Source organism: Carettochelys insculpta, chromosome 3 (genome assembly GCF_033958435.1).
Source record: "Carettochelys insculpta isolate YL-2023 chromosome 3, ASM3395843v1, whole genome shotgun sequence".
In the NCBI taxonomy this organism is placed as follows: Eukaryota; Metazoa; Chordata; order Testudines; family Carettochelyidae; genus Carettochelys; species Carettochelys insculpta.
This window is the reverse complement of record NC_134139.1, coordinates 122,847,600-122,873,029: the sequence shown is the minus strand read 5'-3', so window position 1 is coordinate 122,873,029 and position 25,430 is coordinate 122,847,600. Positions and strand designations below refer to the sequence as shown.

Here is a 25,430-nt window from a genome sequence, read left to right as displayed (position 1 = left end):
AAAATTCTATGGTCATCATACTCACATTTTAGCTGAGCAAAGAAAAATGAGCTGCATGTAAAAGAATCTTGCACACATTTGTTTGCACAGTAAGTCTATTATCTAGCTTTATTCTTTAATGCATATTAGCAATTATTTTCAAGTTAAACCAACGATGATGACCTAGGGCATTTGAATGGTATGGAATGAAATGAATTGAAGGTTTCCCTGTAAAGCAACATATTTAAAATCAATTGCCTTTAGTTTGTAATCCATCAGCATTTTCATGTGACAGCGTGATAGGGCTCGCTACAAAATACTGTAAAAATTGTAAAACTTATCCATGTGGTTTAGTAAGAGCATTGTAGAAATAACATCTCTCTGATTATTCTTTGTGTTTTTTGTTTGCAAACACAGAAATTTAAAGTGAGTGACCGTAAACATAACCGCTTTATTATATAAAGACCCTGGATAATATATTTTCATTTCCACACGGCATTGGTAATTGAACAGAACATGGTTACTTTAGTTTGCTTTTTTTTTCTTTTTTCTTTTTCCCTTCAGTGCAGTAAAGAAGTTTGCAGTGCTCCTGCTGTGTGGCATCAGGCTGTTGGACAAGCGTTGATGCTCACAGCACCACTGACCAAAGTCGCTTTACTGAAACTCACTGTCTTTCCATCAATCACGAAGTTACGGATGCAGCCAGTGAAGGAATTTCGTGTGGTTAGGCTGGCTGTTAGAAGGGACTCTAGAAGAACCAAAGGAAAAAAGGAGAATTAGAACCAGTGATGGTAACTATATCATTTACTACAATTTTAAAGAAAGCCAGCTGAAAACTGGGGAAATGATTTTGAAAATATTTTGAAGTTGTTTGTATTTTGCACATTTGAAATCAGTCTATTTTCTGTTTCTTGAAATAAGGTTCAAGATATTTTTCACTGAAATTATTTTAAAAACATCAAAATCATTTCTGAAAAAAATTTTTTTATCAAAACCTGAATTTTCAGTGAGACCATCTCAAGTTCTAGCAAATTGCCAAGGGACCAAATCTGGCTTTCAGCTAAAAGCAGGCAATCTTAAATATTTTTATTATGACAATTAATTTAAAAAGAGACACAAAATCAGTAAAACATTAATATACTTACCTTTAGAATAGCTCTTTCCATCAACACATCTCAAAATAGATTACCAAGGAGGTTAGCATTATTAGCCCCATTTTATGGATGGGGAAACTAGGACCTAGAGACCTGAGACAGCTTACCCAAATGGCCACTGATAAAACTGTGACTAAATATCAGGTCTTTTGAATCCCAGTGCAGTATTCTGTTCAATAGGGCACCTTATGATATGTCTTGTGTGCCATCTATATAGCAAGAAAACCGGATTAAGTCTAAATCTGTGGCATGGTTTTGTATGGGACTATCAATCAATCATGCAAGTGCAACTTTCTGATTTAGTAGCATGATTATTACAGTTAGTCATAAAGTGGAAAAATATTTCCCTCAATTTTTAATCAAATATGGAAGTTTTCTGATTAGCTATTCCAACTGCAAGGAAAGGGATTCTTTATAGCTAATCCGACTGCCTAGTACTGGGGTTTAGGTCTATGCCCCTTTGTAGAGTGGAGTCTAATTCTGTAATTTCTTGTGCTAAAACCAAACCAAATAGACACACAAGGGTAAATGTGATATTTGTTGACTACATTTACATTCAGATTTGTGCCTTGTTTGTTGTAGTGAAGTTTATTATTGGATATTTCTGTTGCAAGGTGATAATATCACAGAGTCAATATGTGACATCTCTTCAGTATTTTATAATTAATACAGAATTATAAAGTTCTGTTATCATAGGCCAGAACAGCATTCACAATGACCACTTTATATTATATAGCAAGATAGTTTTTGCAGTCATTGTTGAGAAGTTCTAAGAAAATTCCAGTTTTGAGCTAAAGAGTGTGCAGGCTTGTGGACAAAGCTGTGGTTCTCTTCTGATTCATTTCCACACTTTTCTAATGTGGTATGAATAAGAGCATCATGTTCTCAAACTAGGAATCCAAGATAAGGAATATCATCATATAATTGTTTTGATTGACATTCAAGGCACATAGAAATAATACTCCAAGTTACCAAATAGAAATGCAGATTTTATGGAAAGTGCTTTAAAAGTCAAATTACATCCTGTTGACTACAGTTTGCATATGAAAGCACAACAGAGTACTGAATAATGGAAATAAATATAGGAATCTTGGCCCACCCCGCACAGATGGTCTGAGTCACAAAGTCACATTAACAGACATCTGTGCATTATAAATTGACAGAGTAAGAGTTTTCATGTTGTATATTCAGTGTTCCAGGGAATTGTTGCTTGAAGGAGTTTGAAGCAGTTTAGCAACCACAGCACATGGAGACAAAAACTATGTGGGAAATGGAATTTCTCTCCTATGGAAAAATTTCACATTAAAAAAGTTCATTTCAAATGGGAACAAAAAATCGGAAATTTAACCTTTTTTTTACAGGGCCAGCAAGTCATCTCTTCAGCTTCCCAACTTGCTTGCAGGTTGCCTGAATATTTAGATTCCATCAAATCAACATTTTCTGATGGACAACTGTTCTTTCAGAAAATTTTCAACCCCTCCCCACCAGAGCCATTAGCTTAGTACTTCAAAATTTGGAATTCTGTCAGTAAAACACAGAACACAGTGGAAGGGTGATTTTCACTATCTGGAAGAAAACTAAACTTTTTATGTTTCTGGTTTAAACTATGTTTGCAGTTGGGTACAAAGTTATAAGAATGATGACAAGTCTTACCTGGCACACCTCCAACAAACACAGGCTCCCTGTGGTCAATTGCTTTTGGATTTAGAGGTCCTACTACATGGTTTACCTCAGAGTCCACATCCAGCTGTACCACATTAGAGTCTCTAATAACTGGAATACAAAGCAAAATCATGTTAAAAAGACCCCAGTTGAAAAAAAATGTATCATATGTTTTGTGTGGCTTATGAAGACGTCTATTTGATCTGCTGTACAGTATAGGCTAGATTTTCTGTGGCCCTTGTATAAGTCTCCCTTGGCTAATTTGGAGCAAGCCCAGGGCATGCTACTGTCCTTGGTCATGGACTTCTTCCTCCATACAAATTTATTATGAAGACTTTTCATGCCAAATGCTGGTGAAGAGTTGAAGGTGCAATGCCTACTCCCTAGCCACACCTACACTAACAAGTTCTTTCAAAATGTCCAGATTCTTTCAAATTAAATCAAAAGGACATGGTGCTCCTTTTGAAAGCATTCTTCCCCTCCCGTTTCAGGAAGAGCGCCTTCTTTTGAAAGCTTCTTTTGAAAAAAAAGTGTAGACACTTTGTGGGCCCTTTTCCCCCCACAAAATAGCAGTCCTCATGGCACCTGATAGTTTGATCCCGGGCCCCTTCTCTCAAAAGAGAGGGAGCTGTGTGGACACTCTCGTTCGAATGAGCAGATCCCTCTTTTGAGCCACTTTTTTTGTGTGTGGATGCACTCTTTTGAAAGAAGTTCTTGCAGAACGGACCTTCTGGAAGGACTTCTTCTGAAAGATTGCTGTAGTGTAGATGTCACCCCTCTCCTCTGACACATGCAAATGGACATGCAAGGAGGGAGGACCAGATTCCATCACTCTTCACAATAGTACAATCAGAGATTTACGCACCTGCAATTCTGTGCCACATGCCATCACACAGACTTTGTTTTGGCGTAACTGAAGTTGAAAAGTCTCTGATTCCGTTATTCAGTTTGACTATAACCTGGGGAAAAGCCAATGGGATTCACTCTGTAAAATCTTTTCTTTATTCTTCATCCACCACTTCCCCTTTTGACCTTATTGGATTAATCCTAGGTTCTCACTTTAAACATTCTGACTTTAAAAGGGATTTAACCAATTTCTTTTACACTAATTCTTAAAAACAATGAGGAGTTCTGTGGCACCTTAGAGGCTAACAGATTATTTTGGGCATAAGCTTTGTGGGCAAAACCCCACTTTGCCATATGCATCTAATGAAGTGTTTTTATGCCCAAATAAATGTGTTAGGTATGTCTACATCACAGCCTTACTTTGAAATAAGCTATTCTGGAAGAGCTATGCAAGAATAGTTTATTTCAAAACAACGCTGCTACACACAAAAATTCATTTAGAAATAGCAAATAGCTATTTTGAAATACAGCATCTACATACACAGAGCCTGTTTTGAAATAAAGTCATTGGAAGCACTATGGCTCATTTTGAAATAGGTGCTATTACTCATACAATGAGGTTTACCAATTTTGAAATAAACATCATGTAAATGTTAGGATAGCTATTTTGAACTTAGCTGTGTAGACCTACCCTTAGCCTTTAAGGTGCTGCAGGACTCTTTGTTATTTTCGCGGCTGCAGACAAACATGGCTACGCTGCTCAGACTTGTCACTACTTTCTAACAGATCTTTAAAATTAACCATGCGTCAAACTTTTATTTTCACAAATTTTTGCAACATTTGCGTTCTAAAAACATGGATAGATTTTAGTTGTACCCTCAATAAAAAAAGAAAAAAGAATACACCTCAACCAATGTCACTCAGGTTTCCAGAACTGCTGCCTTATTGATTATTTTTGTATTACTTAGGCTGTGTCTACAGTTGCATTCCTCTTTCAAAAGAGGCATGCAAATGAGGGAAATCGAAAACACAAATGAGGTGCAGATTTTCATATCTTGGACCTCATTTGCATATTCTTTTGAAAGAGCTTCTTTCAAAAGAAGAAAAGCAGTGTAGACATGGCTCTTTCTAAAGTAAACTCCATCTTCGAAAGAACCCTTCTTCTCTTTTTTTATGGGAAAATAGGAAAAATGGGAAATTATTTTTATAGAAAAAATAGGAAGAAGGGTTCTTTGGAAGATGGGGTTTACTTTCAAAACTGCTGTGTCTACACTGCTTTTCTTCTTTTAAAAGAAGCTCTTTTGAAAGAATATGCAAATGAGGCTCCAGATGTATAAATCTGCTCCTCATTTGCATTTTTGATTTACTTCATTTGTATGCCTCTTTTGAAAGAGGCATGCAAGTGTAGACACAGCCTAGGTGATAGCTCCTGCCTCAAAGAGCCTACAATCTCTATAGACAAGACAGACAAAGTGTAGGAGAAAAGAAGTACTGTCCTTTCTGTTGTTTACATGGGGAACCAAGGCAAAGAGGCTGTTTCTACACATGCCACTCATAAACAGCCCAAATATGCTAATGAGGCATGTATGTAATTCCCGGTGCCTCATTAGCATAAGGTCACGTGATTCGGAGTCCAGAAGACGGTCTCCAAAAGTGGCATGTGTAGAAACAGCCGGAAAGTTTAAGTGAACTGCCCAACACCACAATGAGCTAGGATCTGAATTTGGTGCCTTAATCACAAAACCATCTTTCTCTGGGAAGTCTCCAATAACAGTTGTGGAGTGGGTCTCTGTGGTGTGGTGGAGTGTAAGATTCCTTTTCAGGACTCACAACTCATGTCCCTTAAGGTATGTCTAAACTGCAACTGGAGGTGTATTTCCAGCTCAGGCAGACAAACATACATTGACTTTGATTGAGCTAGTATACTAAAGTAACACTATAGCCTTAATGGTATGAGCTGCAGTTGGGTTAGCTTCCAGAGTACATACCTATGTTTTTGGACTGGACTGCAGATGAGTAACCATAGTTGCACAGATATTTTTAGTGTACTAGCTCAATCAAAGTAAGCGCTTGTACATATACCTGAGCTGGAAATTATACATTCTTTGCAGTGTAGATATACATATTTAGTATTCACAGGCTGTCCATTGAAAATGATTAAAAGTCATTACTTGGATTTCATGTTAGAGGAAATGTCAATGATAATAAGGGAACATTTTTATTTTTTTCTGGATTGAACCAACATATAAAATGCAATAAGCCTCATCCTCTTCATGCCTCCCCTTGGTCTTGGCAAAGTTTAGGGCACCACAAGAAAAATCAAATGCAAAAACTTGGGGAAAGAAGCCACTGGCCTAGTAAAGTGGTCAGGTGAGCTGATGGTGGTAACTAAGATGGTTGATGGTTTAAAAGTAAGAGAAAAGGGCTGCCCCTTGTAGTTTTTCTCATGTAGAAGCATCTGACAGTAAAGGAAAGAGAAAATGGTTTTCACAAAAAAAGAGAGCATTGATCATATACTTAAAGAAAACAGAAAGAAAGTCAGATTAGAAGTATACAGCACCGGGGTAATAAGTGGCCTGTAGTAAGATGAAGTTTGCTAGGGTTAGCCATTGGTGGGCCACCAGATGGTTTGTTTATCTGAGTGTCTACAGGTACGGCTGCTTGTAGCTCCCATTGGTTGCAGTTTGCTGTTCCTGGCCAATGTAAACCACAGGAAGTGATGTGGGCTTGGCCACTGCTCCGCACAGCTCCCATTGGTTGGGGATGGTGACTTGCTGGCCATGGGGGATGTGAGCAGCCATACCCACTGACGCTTAGGTAAATAAAGTGTCTAGCGGCTCACCAGCAACTAACCCTGGCAACCCAGGTCTGGCCTGCAGGTCATTTATTATCTACCCCTATATAACCATTTGCTAAGGGGGTAACTGCATGGCCAGCAGTGCTGACAGCTGCCATGGTGCCAGGGGCAAGGTTGGAGTGGGGGCCTGGCTCCTCATCTCTGGAAGGGGCAGGGCTTCAGTGAGCCCTGTCTCACCCCACAGCACGGAGGGTGTTGGCATAGCGCTCTGCGGCATTTCAAAGGGACCAGACCTCCAGCCACCACAGCTGCTACTACATCGGCAGCTGGAGCTCTGGGCCCCTTTGAAATGTAGGGCCCAGGGGTAACTGCCCCCTTTACCCTGCTCCCCACTGTCAGCAGGCCTATGGATGGCTATTTTAGTGAGGGGCAAAGGGCTATACTCATCTATACCTTTCTTTAGCCCAATTCATTTGTGATTCTCATCGTTTTAATATGCATAGTAAATATCACACTGGACCCATCATGTGTAGACCCATTCAGTGCCATGACAGTGACACCATGTGCAGCTGCAACAGGCTCAGAGGCTAATATCTCCTGTTAATTTATAAACATAAAAACTTAGCCTCCATGCCTCAATTTCCTATCTTAAAGTGGGAGAAATGATTTTTTCTTCAAATCTTTGTCGGCCTTGGAATCTCTCTTAGTACGTGTATACATAGCTAGCACTAGGGAATCCCAGCTTTGGCTAGGGTATCCAGGGGTTACTGTAATACAAATAACAAGGAATAAGAGCAACAACTGTTGAGAGATTTAATTTCAAGCCCATGGTCTTCAGTGTATAGTTTTCCATAACACTAGGGGCTCTGATTATCAGCCCAGTATGGGAACACTCCCTCAGGTTTCTTCTAAAACAAGGTAAGGACAACTCAGATGTCTCCTTTAAAATGCACCAAATACAAACATATCAACTCACCAAGAAAATGGAATCAGATCACCTTCCTTGTAACTGTTTTATATTTTTAATATGAGGATGAAAAAGCAGCACCAAAATTTCAGTGTTCTTCCCTTTCATCTGTACATTAAATATTAATTGTTGCTGCCAAAAATAATTTGTTTTGATATTGGCTGATAAATATTTATGTACACTAACAGAAGTATCTGGGTTGTACTTAAACTCTTCTTGTTTAAAGAGATAATATATTTAGAAGAGAAAGAAGATTCAAGGAGCATGAAATTTGTTAGACAAAAGCCACGTGTAGTACTAAATCCAAGTACACTGGACGGGAACTAGTCATAACAGTTAAGAAAACATGACCTTCTTTATACCTGTCCTTGTTTCATGTGCATATTCAGGTACTCCCCATTCACACTGTGACCATGCATTAGGATTCCTGAGCTGCTTCGAGGGCGTACTTCAAAAACAACTTCAAATTTCAGGCCTAAACTGAAGGATTCATCTGAGGGCAGAAAAGTGAACATCACACAATGTATTTCTACATCCAGATGAATTATTACACTACATACTACATTGCAACATACAGTTCCAATGCTGACTTCTGGTTTTAATGTTATTACAGACATTTTAGTCTGGAAGGTACTTTTTGATAGCAAAAGGGAAGGTAGATAATTGAGAGCTTCTAAAAATTTTGCTCCCAGGCCATTATTTTCTTCTCATGCAGCCTCCTAGCATGAAACTGACTGGGAATGACAATTTGCAGTTCTAACTCAGGCCATGTCTATCCATTCAGTGCTGCAGCAGCATAGCTTTACTGAAACTACTGTACCTCTGCAGAGCGTGTCTGATGAAGACACTGTTCCTTCAAGAGCGAGTTCTCTTGTTTAGATAAAAAACCTACCTCTACAAGTGGCATAAGCTATGTCTGTGGGAGAAGCTCTCTTGTTGACACAGGGCTGTGCACACAAGTGCTCGTGTCTGTGTAACTTATGTTATTTGGGAGGAAGGGGGATATTCACACCTCTGACTTAGGTTTCTGTGTAGGCATAACCTCAGGGAGGAAGAGGTTTGTCTGAATAAAAACTGCAGGATTCAGTAGCATTGACCTCCTCCTCCAACCTTGTGGCAGGACATGTAGCAGATCAGAAACAGTGAACAGTCCCTCCTCTATTCTTCTGAGGCACTGTAGCCTGTCTTCATCCTTTGTTTGGCCAAGTGCCTATTAGTGATAATTTGTCCATGAGACACTTCCCAGAACACTGTTCCAGAGGCTTAAATAATTTAAAAGGTTTTATTATACCATACTACTTACCCACCTGATGACAGAGGAAATCTTTTCATATGCCTTTTAAGTTATGCATTATTTTGCCACTTAAAAACTGAGGGGCAGATCCTGAGCTGGTGCAAATTGTTAGATCTCCACTGGCACCAATGAATCTTTAAATACTGACACGTCCCCACAGTGAAAAGAAATTTGATGCTATTTAACTTGTAAAATGTAATGTTTTTTATGCACCAACATTCTCCACATCAACATTAGCTAAAGAATATATTGTGTTGGTGAGCTGGTGTCTCGTGATTCCCTGCATAGTGATGACTTAATTTAAAAAATTCTACAGGTAGACAGTGAGAGGCATATCCAACCCTTTCATCCACGTGTCACTGTGAAGAACAGTAAATACTTCAGTCTTATTATTGAATAAATTTGTTCAATTGCATATTACCTAGAATTACATATCCTCCCTCCGATGAAAAATATGTGCCTGCTTCAGATGGGCCTTCAAAGCAAGGAGTCACACTGAATGTCTGAGAAGCTGAGGTGATTGATCTTCCGTTGAGCTGTAAATTGCTGAGACAACCATTAAAACTGTAGACTGAGTTAATCTGAGGAAACAAAGTGAGTGATTATTAAATAAAATGCCCGCAGACGGTAAGTAAGTCTTTCATCTTTTCCTCTTTGGCTCAGAGCTCCATCTGGGGTTGTTTATGAATTCTAGGCCCCTGTTTCTCTATTGAATCATTTCTGTGATAGGTCGGAGAAAGAGAATGGTGGAGGTAAGGGAGGAACTTTAAACTACCTTTGTGTTCCTTTTACTTGTGGCCCTGCCTGTTCCCGGCATCCATCAGACCGACCTCTTATAAGCACTATGAACACATATGATCTGCTTTTCATGTCCTTCTCTGAATTTAAAAAAACAAAGAGTAACTGGAGCACAGCAGCAGGACTCTAGCCATGCCCTCTCCCTTTTGGGTGAGGACCAGGTTACCCTGTCCATGAGTTGCATAGCAACTACCTTGGTATGTGCACCTGAGTCTTCCCCAGGAAGAATCCTGGTTGCTTCAGGTTTTGCTTTGTCACATTTTTGCTCTTCAGAATCCTCCAGTGTAACTCCAATGTGCAGGCACAATTTTGGCCTTCATGAACCTATGCAAAGTTCCCAGGTAGCTGAGACAACACAAGTGAAAATTACTGCCTGCTTAAAAGCTTTACAATTGACTTGTACCTCACATACTGTTATTTTTTATGCAGTGACTAACAATCAACAAAATGAATGTCTTTGGCTCAGTTTTCCCTTACTAAGGTCTACACCCCGTATACACCCACCACACACCCTCCTGCCCAAATTACTAAAAGAAATAAATACAAAAATCCTCAAAGCCATGCTATTTTATCACCACCTGAGAAAGAAAACTGAAGGAGGGTATGTTATTGATATCCCTAGTTTTTAGAGTGTTAAGGAGGCTCTCAGAACAGTGATGAGGATTATATATTGAGATTATAACCAGATTACTTGTTTTGTCAAACCTAGTATAATCAGTGACATACTGAAGAGAGTTCTTAGGGAACAGCAATATACTTGGTTCTTTTGCAGTAGATAGACTGGAGCAATGCATTTTTGCTAGAGTGCATTGCCTGTTCCTTTTATTTATTTGTGAGGAAACAGATTTGAATAAATGGCAAAACCTGGGACCACACACATTCTTTGTTTTTCACTATATCACAAGCAAATGGGAATAATTTTGTGGGAGCCCCTTGTTTGGGCATTAGCAGCATATCCCCTATCTCCTTCTATTATCAAGTGGTGCTGTTTTGCTGTGTAGCTTGTTTAGAAGAAAAACAAGCAAGTTCTAATTATTGCCTGGAGAAGCATGTTAGAGCCACTGTTCAGGTTCAAAGTAGCCTTAAAACAGTTTAAATAGCTATGTGAGAATCATCCTCATGTAGAGGGATATTGCAGTGATGCAGAGCTTGCAGAAAGATTTCTATGCCATCTCCTCTGTTCAGACTGGACATAGCCAGAAGAAAGGGGCATGACTGCTACTTCTGTGGTCCCTGTTGATCCTTGATTGCTACTATGAGTGCCTAGCTCTTTAAGTTTTGCCATTGGTCCAATCTGGTGCATCACCAGCCCAGGTTTCAGGAACACAGTACTGACTTAAACCCACCTTTCACTCCAGTGCATAATTTGTGCTGTGTGGTCTTCAGCCAGACCTGAGGTTCAGGGTCAAAATGTGCATTAGTAATGTCATATATAATATATGTCCATTTTACCTGGATATTTTTTACAGCTTTTCCTGGAGCCACACCTCCTATATAAAGAGGTCCATTGACATGCCATGTATTGTCAACAGAAGGAAGACTTTCTTCCAGTACTCGGAGACCATCAATTATCAAACGACCAGTATTTTTTTCTCGAACAAATATCACCTTGAAAGGGAAAAAAAAATTATTCAGCAACAGTTTCGACTATTGAAGCAGATGATAACAAAACTTCTTAGGAAATGTCCCTGCAGAGCAGGAGAAGATGAAAATATGGGTTAACACCAGGTTTTTAGAAAAGATTGACGCAAAATTTCCAAGTCTTCTGCATACTGTTTGTTTTTAAACGGTTAATCTTCTTAGCTGGACAACCCACATATAAAAGACTGGTAATGAAACTTTTGTCTTAACCTTTTGAACCTTACCCACCTTGTTCCTTTACAGCTTCAGGACCAGCATGGCTACAACAATGCAAAGAAGAAATTTATACATAGATCTTATGTTATATATATCACATTTAAGGTGCCCTCACTTCCACCCCAGCTCCTTTGTCTCAATGCTGCCTCGGGTCACACAACGTTCTCTTCCGGAGCTAAAAAGCTTTCCAAACCTCACATGGCCTTTTCTTGGCCTCATTGTTCTGATCACCTCTGCCTTTTCCACGTGCCTGTACTATGGGAAACAGCTGGATTACTGTAATGTACTAAATTCCTTAGCCCCCCTCCCTCCCAAGTTAATGACTTGGCAAAATAGTGAATCTTAAAATGCTAGCAGAAATTTCTCAGCGTATATGAAAGTGCATATGGTTAAGGATAAAGACCGACTTTCCTGTGAAAATGAAATGTCAGGTCAGAAAGTTCTCTGCTATTGTTTCTCTCACACACATACCATCATAACTTCAATCGCTTTCTTCAACTTACATTGTGCCAAAGCCCATCATTGTACTTCTCTTGGCTTTTAATCTTTAGTTTCTGATGACCAACATTAAACATAAAAATCAGGCGGCCATGGGCAACAAAAAGGGCAATGAAGTTGTTTTCCTCTTGATCAGAGGCATAAAAGATCATTCCATGGGATGAATGTGTTTTCAGACTAATGGAGAATTGTGATCTGTTAAATAAAAATTACCATTTTAGGAACAGAGCAAATATAAACTGATCAACATCACCATGCGGAGAAGGGAGAATTGAAATCTGTCCCCTTATACAAGAGAATGTATTCCTTGTTTATGCAAATTGTGTTTTAGATATATATTCTCTTTGGTTGTTTGATTGGAAGGCAGAGCTGATATGAAGCAGAGGAAAATCCATCTCACCAAAAAACTCACCTTCTGAAAATCAAATCCAAACCCTAGGGAGTGAATAATATCAATGCAGCTCAATCACTAAGAATTATATATGCATTATATATGCTGAGACAGAGTGCTGGGCTACAGCAGCTGGTCCCACACTCTGATCCCTGCTGGCCTGGGAGTGGAGTGCCCCCTCAGGAGTGTGCAGCACAAGAGAAAGCTGACTGCTGAGACAGCGGCCAAGCCCAGCATGCCGGACCAGCTTTTTGGTGGGCCTTGAAAGTGGAGGACCCTAAGACCTGCTTTGATGCAGCAAGCTTTCTCAGAGGTTTATTATTTATTAATTATTACTACACTAGCATCCAAACTGCAATAGGTACCATATAAACAGAGGAAGGCACAATTTCTCAAGACACAAAGCAGAAGAGCTCATGAAAGGGATACAGTATATAAGCACAATAAGCAAGGTCATGGCAGTAAGTACATATGGTAAGTTACAAGTTGATTGATTATTTCTTTCCATGGCTCTTTTCCCTGAGTGCAAATTGCTTTTATTTCTTGGTCCAATAATACTTTACCTGTCACTGAAATCCTTTGGAATGTGGTCAAACTCTTGTCGACTGTTTGCTATTCCTCCAAACTGGTTTGCATATTCAATTGCCTTGGGGTTCTTGGACAACTGGCAGTCAGAGTCTGTTTGCCCACTCATTTCTTGATCTAAAATTTTGAGGCCAGTTGCCTTTGAGATTCTTTCTTTGTCTCTTCCCACCTTCATACAACAAAAGCCATTAAACAAGTATTTAGAGTATGCATGCAAATGATGAGCGGTGACACTAATGCTTCCCAACTGGTGGGTAATATTTTGTATTGTTTACAAAAATATCTAGAGGCCTTCCAAATCTAATCAATGTATTTGTCCCCAACTAATTCTAATGAATTTAATTTTCAGCTCCAGCCACACCACTGACGCAGAGATACACAGAATTTCTAACTGTTTAGCCAACATATAACAACAATTTGATTCCTTTGAATTTGCCAGTTTAGTCCATTGTTGTGGTCTTCCCTCTTTTTAAGGATGTGAGCTCCTTAGTACAATAATTCAATAGGATCTCAATCACAGAATATTGAACTAAGGTTCACATTCATTTGCATTGATGCAAGTTAATTATACTCAGTGGGGCTGCAAAAATTAGTTCACTGCTCCCACTGTCTTAAGACCAAACAGGAAACAGGAGGGGGAATTTTCTGTCACACCTTTTAGGAGACCTCAGGTATTTTGTTTTCCAATTCTACTAAATAGGAGAAGATAATCTCAATGTTCCCTGAAGCTGTTGTGAATGCAGCTCTGTAAATTGTCAGCAACAGAAGATTTACGGTAGATTGTCCTTTTCCTTTTGTCATAAAATCAACTCCCACCCCCACCCCCCAAATAAAAACCCCAAATAAAAACTACCAAATTATACAACTGACACCCTTTTAAATCCTTTAGCTAAGAGATCATGTAGTATCTATTTAGAATCTGGCAAGTTCTTGTTGGGAGAACTTGCAGAGGGTTGGATTTTATGTTCTTTTCCATCTCTAACTACTATAAACTATGAGAATAGTAACACAGAAGTAGCCATGTTAGTCTGTACTCCAACAAAACAAGCAGCAGAATGACGATCTGTGACTTTTATTACATCTTTTTGTATGTCTCCTTGCCCCAGATAAACCATTAGACTAAGTATAAAGTAGTAATTTTCACTAGCAGGTAAGACATAAATATCTGGTAGAGCACTTTAAAAATCTCCCTTAAAAATGGCTGAAACAGGAATGAACAAAGTCTTGGATGACTCTTGGACTCTGCAAAATGTGATCATCTTTTTGAAATTATGGAATATTCAAAAGAGACAAGTCCTATCCTCTGTTATTTTTCAGATGTGTCCTGGCACCACAACAATCTGTCCAATGGACCTAGGCACATGGTAAATTGATTTCAGAGTAGCAATGAATCATTTATTGATAACCTTTTTATTATGGCTTCCTTTGACTTTTGAAGAATTCTTTCTTTTCTTATGGAGAAGGGGAACAGGAGGGGCATCATCAGGGCATCCATAAAGAGAAGCTTGGACTTTCTCTGGATACCGCTGGAAGTCTTCCACCTCCACCTCTTGATCCAATCTGTATTTCAAAGAGGGGATAATGTCAAGAATAGATGGCTGAGGTGTAGCAAAAATACATTTCTTAAAAACAGGTTAGAAAATTAAGCTTGTGTAAAATGCACATTTTTTTCATTTGTTAGCACCAGGTCAACCACAGAGATCTGCTTATTATGAGTGACATTCTAGAGTGCTCTGTGATTTCAGATCATACGATGAAAGTTGGGCTCATGGTGTATATAACATTTTGCCCTGAGTAAGTGGAGTGCATAGCTGTGCTGACCCAGAAGCTGCTGGACCTTGTGCCATTGGGGAAACAACCTGTGAAGGACCCATTCTGCCCTGCACATTTCCCAGGAGAGCTAGCTGTTGTGCATGGGGAAATGGAGCTGAAGTTCTACCTCTCCCTACTGGTGCAGGAGGAGGAGGAGCTGTTCTGTTCTGGCTCCTCCTTGGACTGTGACCTGTGATGGGTGGCTAGTTCTATGAAAGAGGCAATTTTGCTCTATCTGATATACAGACCAGTGCAATTCCCTGTATTCATCACCAAACACTCTCCTAGCTCACATTATTTGGTACCCTTCTTGGCAGTCTCAGCAGAGGGGGATAAATGGCCCTCTCACCCACACAGGTGGTCCTTTGAGGGTAGCACAGTGGTGGGACAGCACGCAGCTTGCACAGCTTCTGCCTGTGTTGTATCTGCACTATTCATAAACAGAGGATTTCAGTCTGTAGGGCTCTCAATGCTATATCATTAATCAACAATAAATGAGCTTTTCAGAAAAAAAAACCAAAATAGGAACATTTTGCAAAATGATTTAGATGAACAAAGCCTAACCATTTCATCAGGACCAAACTCCCCAGTCTGAGGCTTTGTAAGACACGATCAGATGCCTTTATTGCAGAGCTAGAGCTGTAAATTATATTATGTAAATGTAAAATAATGCTGCAAATTATATGTTGTGCGAAAGGAATTGTAGGTATGTTAATAAAAGCCAATTTATACCCATAGTTATTTCCACTTCAGCAGTTTTTTTAACTTGGCAGGGCAGTTCTGAGGCATTTCATAGTAAATTAAAGAAAAGGTGTTTGAATACATTGGCTAACCTCATAAAACAATCACTTCTCTGCAGTATTTATTCTCTAAGCTGTCAGAGGCATGACTTTGAATGTGTACTGTTGTGGCTGTTACTTACCTGATGAAGTAGGCATTGCTTATACACCCAGTGAAATTGGCATATTGAGTACTCCTGGGAGAGCCACCAAAGTAGAACTTCTTGGCACCTGCTGGCTTTTGCTCTGTTCTCTCTCTAGCCGGATTCTTTTTGCTTTGTTTTTTATCATCTACTATCAGCTCATATCTGAAAAGAGAAATCTTCGTTTTCACAAATTGATTTTGAAAGAGTTTATTCAGAGTTATTACAAAGCATATGATATATGCCACTGTTCCCATCACACTGAATGCAATGTTTGAGTCCCTAAATGGCAATATCAGAAGGCAACTTATCTCTTTTCAGCTATGCGATAAATTGCAGTGGAATTACTCAATGTGCTAACTTGGAGTCCAGTGGCCAAAAGCTCCAGTGAGATCCCTGAGACAACTCTGCTATTCAGAAAGCCACAGCCACCATGGCTAAGATTAAATAAACTAGTAAAAGAATGGAACCACTGTATTGGTAAAGTGAGATACCATACACACATTACACCATTCTGATGTTTGAGATGATCTTTAAGGGTATTTCGACACAGCGGCCTTATTTCAAAATAGGCTATTCTGGAAGAGCTATTCTGGAATAGCTTACTTTGAAATAATGCTGCTACACACAAAGGCCGTTTCTACACAGGCCACTTCCTTTGGAAGTGGCATGCTAATACAGGGAACGAAAGATGCTAATGAAGTGTGGATGCAAATTCCCGCACCTCATTAGCATAACGTCACATGATTTGGAGTCCGGAAGACCGTTCTTCTGGACTCCAAAATGCCGTGTTGAAGTGTGGTTGCTGGGGGGGCTTCCAGAATGAAGTCCTTCTTCCGGAGGACCCTTCTTCCTGAAAATTTTTGGGAAGAAGGGGCCTCTAGAAGCACCCCGCCCCCCCCGGCGGCCGTGCTTCTACACAGTATTTTGGAGTCCGGAAGAATGGTCTTCCGGACTCCAAATAACGTGACGTTATGCTAATGAGGCACAGGGAATTTGCATCCACACCTCATTAGCATCTTTCGCTCCCTGTATTAGCATGCCACTTCCGAAGGAAGTGGCCTGTGTAGAAACGGCCAAAGGGTGCCTCTACGCTAGACCCGTGTTTTGAAATCAATTGCGAAAGTGGGCCCAGTGTCGAAAGAGGCCATGGGGCGTCCACATGTATAATGGCCTCTTTCAAAATTGTTTTTAGCAAAAAAGGATGTGCATTTCGAAATTGCTCTTCCCATCCAAAACCAGGAAGAGCAGCCCCTTTCAAAATTGAAGTTCGAATTAGGGCATGTGTAGATGCTCTTGGGCTGCTATTTTGAAATAGCAGATCCTCCATGGTGGCGGCTGCAGGGAGCACAGAGACACTCTGCCAAGCCCCAGTGGGGCTCTATGGTTTCCGGGGCCAGCCTCTTAAAGCTGCATGGCCCTGGAAACTCTGTGCAGGAAACTGAGAGCGTGCCCACAGCCTCAGGAGCGTGAGCTCTGCCTGGTACATGCTCCAGCAGCACAGACACTGCAGCCACACAGCCCAATGACAGGATGGCAAGCCCCCCACACTCCAGGGACCCCCATGAGGCTCCTTCTTCCTAGTCTGAGAGGTCACCAGAGGCAAGCCAGGGCCAGAACAGAAGGGGCCCCTTCTGGACAGAGGCCGAGATTAAAGATCTTCTCAGCCTCTGGGCAGATGAATAGGTGCTATTGCACAGCACTGTCCAGCCCCAAAACACTGCAGTCTTTGAGCGGCTGTAGCTGGGGTTGTGGAAGTGGGGTCACCCCCAGTGCACAGCTGACCAAGTGTGCTCGAAGGCTGAAGTGATGAGGCAGGGTTGCCTGCAGGTGGTCGGGGGCAGGGCCGGCCCTGAGGTGCCTGCACTACTGTGAGCTGGACCGGTTCCTCAGCCCGAAGGACACCCCTGAGCCAGTAGCCGTGGTTGACATGGCCAACCCCGACTCGGATCCCAAGGCAGAGGTGCCTGACTGGCCAGGACCATCAGGCTGGATCGGGGCAGTGGAGACAGTGAGTGGCTCAGAGGATGAAGGCCCCCTCATCATAGCTGTCACTCCAGCACCTCTAGCCAGGCCCCCTCGAGACAGGTGTCCCCGGATCTGTTCTCCAGAGCCCCAGGCAGGTAACATTCTCAGAGCACAGTCCCCGCAGTGCTGTCTGCTGCTCTGCAGTGCTCTGTGTGTCCAGAGGGGGTGTGTTTGGGAGGGCCCCTTTAAGGGAGGCGTTGGCTGTGGACCCAGAAGAGCTTGTTGGCCATGTGACCCCATGCGTGGGGTTTCCTGGCTTGCTCTTTTGAAAGGGCTCATGTTGCTGTGTGGATGCTCCCTTTCGAAAGACCAGGGAACCTCTTTCAAAATAGTGGACAGGTACAGTGATCCACTTTGTGTGTCTGGCTGTGTTATTTTGAAATCCCTTGTTTCAATTTAGATTTTGGATGTTCCCCCTTTTGAGATATGTGTGTAATGTAGACACAGCCAAAATGCATTTTGAAATAGCCCTGAGCTATTTCACACAACAGAGCCTATTTCGAAATAGAGCCATCGGACGCACTGTGGCTTATTTTGAAGTGGGCTCTATTCCCTGTCTACAAAGTCCCTATTTTGAAATATCTATTTTGAATAAGTCGAAATCGGGGCTATTCCTCATGGAATATAGTTTATCAATTACAAAATAAGCCAACCACTATTTTGAAATTATTTCAAAATAGCTGTTACATTGTGTAGACACTAGCACAGTTATTGCAAAATAGCAGCCCTTATTTTGAAATGATTTTGCTGTGCAGACACAGCCGAGTAATCAAATTTTACTCAGCAGTATGGAAACTAATTGCAGAAGAAGTCAGGGAAGACTTCACCTTTTTAAAGCAGACTGTCTACATTTGAAACATCAGATTCAGGCTTGAAAGGATTAGATATGTATTGGTAAATCATTTACAGATAAACTGATAAAAATGTTTCTATCTATATAATTGAAATTTACAGATAAGCAAAGTAAGAAGAGTTCTGCTTTAGAACTTAGCATTTAGTTTTAGGCTTTTTACTTTGTATATTTTGGCATGCAATGTTGACAATTTGTGTTTCAGCAATAATAAAACTTCAATTTTTTTGAATCTCAGTTTTGTCTATCCTTAAATAATTGTTCTCTGAGACTGCTATAGTCTGATCCTCCTTAATCTTCCACAGCTGTGAACATTTAGATTGATAAAAATAAAACGTGCTTAAAATAAACATTGATATGTCAACATTATAAAAATATTTAAAAAATCAAATTCTGTCACTCCTAGATATTGGTCAATATCAAAAGATGAATACTGGATCAGACAGAGCTAGGTTCTAATCTGGTGCGACGAAGAAGGTCAATAAATTCATTGCAATTTTGAGAACAATTTTTCTTAAATGCCACAATAAATTACAGAGCTCATACATGCAAGCCTCCATTTCTGCACAAAAGCTGTGCAAGTGAGGGCATATGCACATAAAGAAGCTACATATATGTTGTATGAGGTTGACTTAAAGATGTTGAGCAGCCTTACCTTTCTGGAGAGACAGATGTAATGATAAAATGGGTTTTGCCATCACTGTAGCGTTTTTCTTTTGTCTGAACTTCTGTTCCTTTAGCATTTAAAACCACAGCACCATCATTTATAGAGATGGAGAATGTATCTGGCTGAAACACAAAGAAAAGCTTGTTTCAGAAACAGGCATAATATAGTAACCTTTAAAGGTCATATGCACTTTCCTGTAACATATATTTTCCTTGTTGCTTGTCAGATGTGTGTATTATTGCCATTTTCTTTGGGTTTTAAGTATGTACAGAGCAGGACAGGTGAGAAGTGAGATTTCTTTTTATGTTAATGTCCCCATTTGAACCACAATGCTCTGTGGCCTGGCACCTGATTATTTCTCTCTTATCTGCAGCACAGGCTCTATCAATTCAGCAACTTATGGTATTTACATTCAATTTGTGATTCTGGGTTTCTCTTTACCATAGTATAGAAAATATCTGATAATCAGCAGCATATTTATGGTCCTTTTCCGCTAATCAGCCTGCAAATATGAACTCTGCTTAAACCTGTTTCTTAATTCATAATTGTCTGGAGATATAAGTTACTATGGGCATTAGGCATTTGGGACCACAGCCTCAAACTTTAGGAATAATGTGTCTATTCCATTGAAACAGGCATCCACCTATGTGGCATTAAGTCTGATCTTGGGAGAAGCTAAGTATCTGAATTCCTGCTGGAAAAGAGGGCACTTGCCAAGGGATCTCTCAGAATTAGTATCTTATTCAGTGTTCTCTGTAGGCTGATTCAGGTGCCACCCAGCTGATTTGCAGAGCTCCCACAGCCACCCATAGCATGTGTTTCTCTTGGTGGCGCACATCCACACATGCCTCAGTGCAAATACCAAAATTTATTTTGCCCACAGATGGACTAAATTAGAGGGAACACTGACTTTAATCCTCTGGGAGAAATAGGTGATGGGTAAGAAGGTGTTAGCTTGGTTGAATGTAAGGGAGTCTTAGATCAACTTACACTCACTTACCAACCTGTAAGTAAATTTAAGACCTATACTCCTTCCATTGCACACTGCATGGGGAGCAGTTAGAGCAAGCTGGCTGCTCATGGCTGTAAGGAGCCATTGCAACCCTGCTTCTCACTACACAGGTACCCTATGGTGGGGCAGGGATAGGGAAATCTACATCAGATGGGGACAAAGCCAGCATTTTGGTCAATTTGTATCAGTAGGGGCAGGATCAGACTGGAGCTGCACCGGTTTAGATTCAAGGAGTTCTCTGCTTCCTAGTGTTTTTCCCTGGGAAGGTAATAGTGCCATCATGATAATTCATATTGCAGTAGGACCTTGAGGCTTAAATCAGGATTGCAGCCCCACTGTGGAGGATGCAGCCCAAACACACACTGAGACACAGCCTTCATTTGTACTGTACACACTATGTGGAGTATAAATATATGTACTTCAGTTATATGCATAAGGTCAAACCCTGTAGTCTTTAGTTAGGCAAAAATCTCATTGATGACAATGGGTTATTGCCCAAATAAAGACTGAGCATTGCTGGATTTGGGCCATAGGCTGTAGAATATGAAAATTAGCCTGTAAATAGATATTTCTAAACTGTGGATTGGATTAATTTTTTGTTTTTAAGAAACGAATCAGGGTATAATCATGAGAGTCTGCTAAGCCGCGTCTACACGTGCCTGCTACTTCGAAGTAGCCGTGCCAACTTCGAAATAGTGCCCGCCTTGTCTACATGTGGCGAGCGCTATTTTGAAGTTGAAATCGACATAAGGTGGTGAGACATCGAAGTTGCTATCCTCATGAGGAGATGGGAATAGCACCCTACTTCGACGTTGAACATCGAAGTAGGGCATGTGTAGCCGATCCGCGTCCCGCAACATCAAAATAGCGGGGTCCACCATGGCGGCCATCAGCTGAGGGGTTGAGAAACGCTCTCTCCAGCCCCTGCGAGGTTCTATGGTCACCGTGTGCAGCAGCCCTTAGCTCAGGGCTTCTGGCTGCTGCTGCTGCTGCTGCAGCTGGGGATCCATGCTGCATGCACAGGGTCTGCAACGAGTTGTCGGCTCTGTGGCTCTTGTGCTGTTTAGTGCAATTGTGTCTGGGAGGGGCCCTTTAAGGGAGCAGCTTGCTGTTGAGTCTGCCCTGTGACCCTGTCTGCAGCTGTTCCTGGCACCCTTATTTCGATGTGGGCTGCTTTGGTGTGTAGATTCTCCCCTGCAGCACCTACTTCGATGTAGTACTGCTCAACGTCGACGTTGAACGTCGACGGCAGCAGCCCTGGAGGACTTGTGGATGTTATTCATCGAAATAGCTTATTTCAATGTCGCTACATCGAAATAAGCTATTTCGATGTAGCATTCACGTGTAGACGTAGCTCTATAGCGTTAGTACAGAAACAAGCATACAAAAGCATACTCACTCCTTCAGCATGATAGAATAGCAGCCCGTTGGGCTGCAAAGTCCGGAAGCTGAAACCACCTTCAAATTCAGCAAAGAGCGACATTTTTTGGCTGGATGAAATATAGCTCTCTCCATTGAAATACGCTTTACGGGATATCTGCACGCCAAGTCAATAAAGTCACACATGTGCCATAGGACGTATTTTTAACAATAATAAAACATAATAATAGATATCTCCATTTTTTTGCAGATTCAGCTGGGCCAATTTTCATAGGAAAATGTCAAACTTGTCTGCTAGATTTATAGTGATCTAAATGGAGTGGTATGTTATGCAAACATTAAGAAACTAGAATCATAACAGCAGCCATTTTGGGTCAGACAAATGGTCAGTCTAGCCTAGTATCCTGTCTTCCAGTGGTAGCCAGGTGATTCAGAGGGAATGAACAGAGCAGACAAGCATTGAGTGATCCAGTCTCCGTTGTCCATCTCCCGCTTCTGGCAATCAGAGGCTAGGGACACTCAGAGCTTGGGGTTGCATTCATAATCATCTTGACTAATTGCCATTTAGAGGACTTATTTTCCATGAACTTATGTAATTTTTCTGAAACCCATTAAAGTTTGGCCCTCATAACATCCCCTGGCACAAATTCCACAGGAGGACTGTGTGTTATTTGAAGAAGTATGTCCCCTACCTTTTTTTTTAATCCTGCTGCCTGTTAATTTTTTTGTTGACCCGTAGTTTGTCTATTGTTTGAAAAGTAAATATCACTTCCTGATTTGCTTTTTCTATGCCATTCATTATTCTATAGATCTCTAAGACATTGCCCCTTATTCATCTCTTTTTCAAGTTTAAAAGCCCCAGTCTTTTTAATTTCTGTTACTACAGAAGCTGTTTTTTTTGTTGACCTCATCTGTAACTTTCCCAATTCTAATGTATCTTTTTGAGATGGGGCATCGAGAACTACATGAAGTATTCCTGCTTTGGGAGTACCATGGATTTATACACTGACATTCTGCTATTTTCTTTTATTATCTATCCCTTTCCTAATGGTTTCTGACATACTCTTAGCTTTTTTAAAAACTGTGTAACTCAAGCTGTTCTCTGTTTCTTCAGAGACTAAGGGACTCACTCATTCAAAGCCAGCTGAACTCAGGGGAGTGAAGTTCCCAAATAGTATGTATCCCTGAATAAACTCAGGTATTGTCCCCTGTGAATACATTTCGGGCTCCAGAAGGACTCTGAATTAATGTTTCACAGTGAAGATATGAAAATAAATACCTTCAAGAGTATGTAACAAAACTCTAGGTTCCCCCCGCATAGGGTAATATCTGTAATGAGTTCTATACACACAGATTTCTGCACCTGCATGAAGTCCCACTGATTTCAATGGGGTTCTGGATGGGTGCGGAGGACCACTTGCAGGATCAAGTCCAGGTAAATTATCTAAATTGTCAGGGTTTTATTATATTGATAGAGGATGGAGAGTCATTTGTACCAATGCCATCCCATTAAATTTAATATGGTGGTAGCCGTATTGGTGAAAGCAAGGGGAGAACTGACCCAGAGGTTCTAAGGACAATTCTTTCTCCTTTTCTTGTGGACCCTGAGTGACCTTCTGGCCAGAAAATGCTTTGACATTTTTGAGTGTTGTGATTGGTTTGAATGCACAAGTTGAAATGGCTGCCATTTGGCATCAAACACCCCCCCACCGCATTTGTCTCTCTCCTTCCCAAAACAATCTAACAATAAGAAGAAAAGCCACAGAGAGGTAAAGCCTCTCTGTGCCCAATGGGTTGGAGAATGCCTTTTGATTTTTCTCCCTGAACAGGATCAGCCTAGACATATTTGCCCATCTGTCAGTTCTCAGGGCAAAGGGGTTAGCATTCTGTTGCTGCTTTTCACATTTTCTTTCTGTACTCCTCTGCAATTAAGTTCTCCCTTTTTAGGAATATTCTCTGTACTTCAGGAAACAAAATGGAGTAAAGAAGGATTGTCTGCCCCCAGAACACAGTACATTCCATATTGCAGACTGACTCCTGACATCACAACCTTTGAAATAGAGAAAACATGACTATTTTGAACTGCAATTTTGCATAAAAGTTGCGAATCACTTCAGTATGCTATTTAAAAAAAAATCAAAACCAATCAGTTAATCACAGTCCCTGGGTTGAAGTGTTCTCCTTACCACTATTTGGAATTAATATCATTGATGGTCATATCTAAAGCTAAGAGATAGCCATGGCCCCTTGAAAGGTGCTATACTTACAAGTGACTCTTCTGGGCACCCATAACTGATTCCTAGGGTTCCTGGCTCCTCTAACAAGTTGAAGTCCTTCTTTTGGAATTGGAAACCCTTCATGCAGCCCTTAAAGCCAGTATTTACTGTGAGGTGTGAGTTAACATTGCTGGAAAACAATGTCAAACAGACTGCAGTTAGCTAACCTCATACCTCACAAATGTACTTACCCCTTTAGTAAAAGATATTTAGAAAACTTAAAAAACCCCACATACCTCTTGCCCCACTATATAGCAATCCCAGCTCTTTATGTAAAGCAAATATTTCCTCACATTTTTTATCCTGAAAAGGTTGAAATACATTGTCTTATAAATAAGAAGGATGGAAATCAATGAGTATGCTGAAGAAATCGTGTGTAGAAATGCTAAGATTAAATTAGTTCTCTTACAACTGAAAGGATATGGTATGATTTCTGTTTTTAAGAAAGAAAAAATAGTGGGTTTGATTTTTTACCTTTTGAACACACCCATGTTTCAATTTTTCCTCTGTGAATTGCCTCTATAGGCAATTCCATTCTCCTGTCAGGCAGCAGACAGGACTTGACTGCAAAACAAATATACCTGGGGTAATATATTTGGGGCCAAGTTTTGATCACACTTACACCCAGGAGTCTCTGATTAAATAGTTTCAGGATGCTAAAGGAGAGCAAAATATGGCCTTCAAGTGATACTTTTGAAGTCAGGCTTATAATAGTTGACACAGTAATCTGTATAAACTATTCTTTCTTGGACTTATGTTTTGCGGTTGTGCTGACCATAACAGTATTTGAACACTTAACATCAATGAATGTAAAACTTTAGAGCCTACAAATCCACTCAGTCCTACCTCTTGTTCAGCCAATCACCAAGACAAACAGGTTAGTACACATTTATGGGAAAAGATGCTGCCTGCTTCTTTTTTACGTCACCTGAAGGTGAGAACAGCTATTCAGGTGCCTCTGTTGCAGGTGGTAGTTGCAAGGTATTTAAATGATAGATTTGCTAAATGTTTGCTTGCTCATTCATACTTCAACTTCGAGATTGCAAAGTCTTTTCTTTGTCTTTTTCCAGTGTAAATATTTATAGTAAAAATAATAATTTTAAGTGAACACTGTATATACTGTATTCTGTACTGTAATTGAAATCAATATATTTGAAAATGCACATAAATATCCAAAATATTCATAATAAATTTAAATTGGCATTCTCTTTTTAATGGTGCACTTAAAACTGCAATTAATTGTGACTTTTTAAAAATGTGATTAACCTTTTGACAGCCCTACTAAGTTTTTCCTTTTGGACTGCTACGTTCTTGGCTTCAGGAATATCATTTAGCTATGAATTCCACCAGTTAATTATTCATTTTGTACATCTGTATTTCATCATTTTTGATTTTATTATTTTTCAGTTTTGTTTGATGTCTTTTTGTCTTTATATTATGAGAAAAGGCAAATAGAATACCAATGTTACAACACACCTTCCCCATACGAATCATTATTTTATATTACACACCCAATGCCTACATTAAAAGAATATTATTTAATTTGGAAAGTCAAGCACTTAAAATGCAGGATATGCCAGAGTTAATGTGTAACTATAGTTCAGTCCCCTTGTGTATATGCATTATGAGAATATCGTTAATTACTATTTTTCCAC

At 40.3% G+C, this 25,430-nt stretch overlaps 1 protein-coding gene across 1 annotated transcript in view; it reads right to left on the bottom strand.

Annotated features, from left to right (window-relative positions):
• Nucleotides 1–458: 458 nt before the first annotated feature.
• LAMA4 (laminin subunit alpha 4) overlaps nt 459–25,430 on the bottom strand; it is a 156,542-nt gene continuing 131,570 nt past the window's right edge. The window contains exons 26-38 of the mRNA XM_074990717.1: nt 23,767–23,905; nt 21,519–21,656; nt 19,096–19,229; nt 15,563–15,727; nt 14,235–14,388; nt 12,807–12,997; nt 11,858–12,047; nt 10,950–11,105; nt 9,121–9,280; nt 7,768–7,898; nt 3,661–3,754; nt 2,787–2,906; nt 459–727 (exon numbers count right to left, since the gene is read on the bottom strand). Of these exons, the coding sequence (XP_074846818.1) occupies nt 582–727; nt 2,787–2,906; nt 3,661–3,754; nt 7,768–7,898; nt 9,121–9,280; nt 10,950–11,105; nt 11,858–12,047; nt 12,807–12,997; nt 14,235–14,388; nt 15,563–15,727; nt 19,096–19,229; nt 21,519–21,656; nt 23,767–23,905 (1,918 nt within the window). The 3' untranslated portion in view covers nt 459–581. The remainder of the gene's footprint in view (nt 728–2,786; nt 2,907–3,660; nt 3,755–7,767; nt 7,899–9,120; nt 9,281–10,949; nt 11,106–11,857; nt 12,048–12,806; nt 12,998–14,234; nt 14,389–15,562; nt 15,728–19,095; nt 19,230–21,518; nt 21,657–23,766; nt 23,906–25,430) is intronic.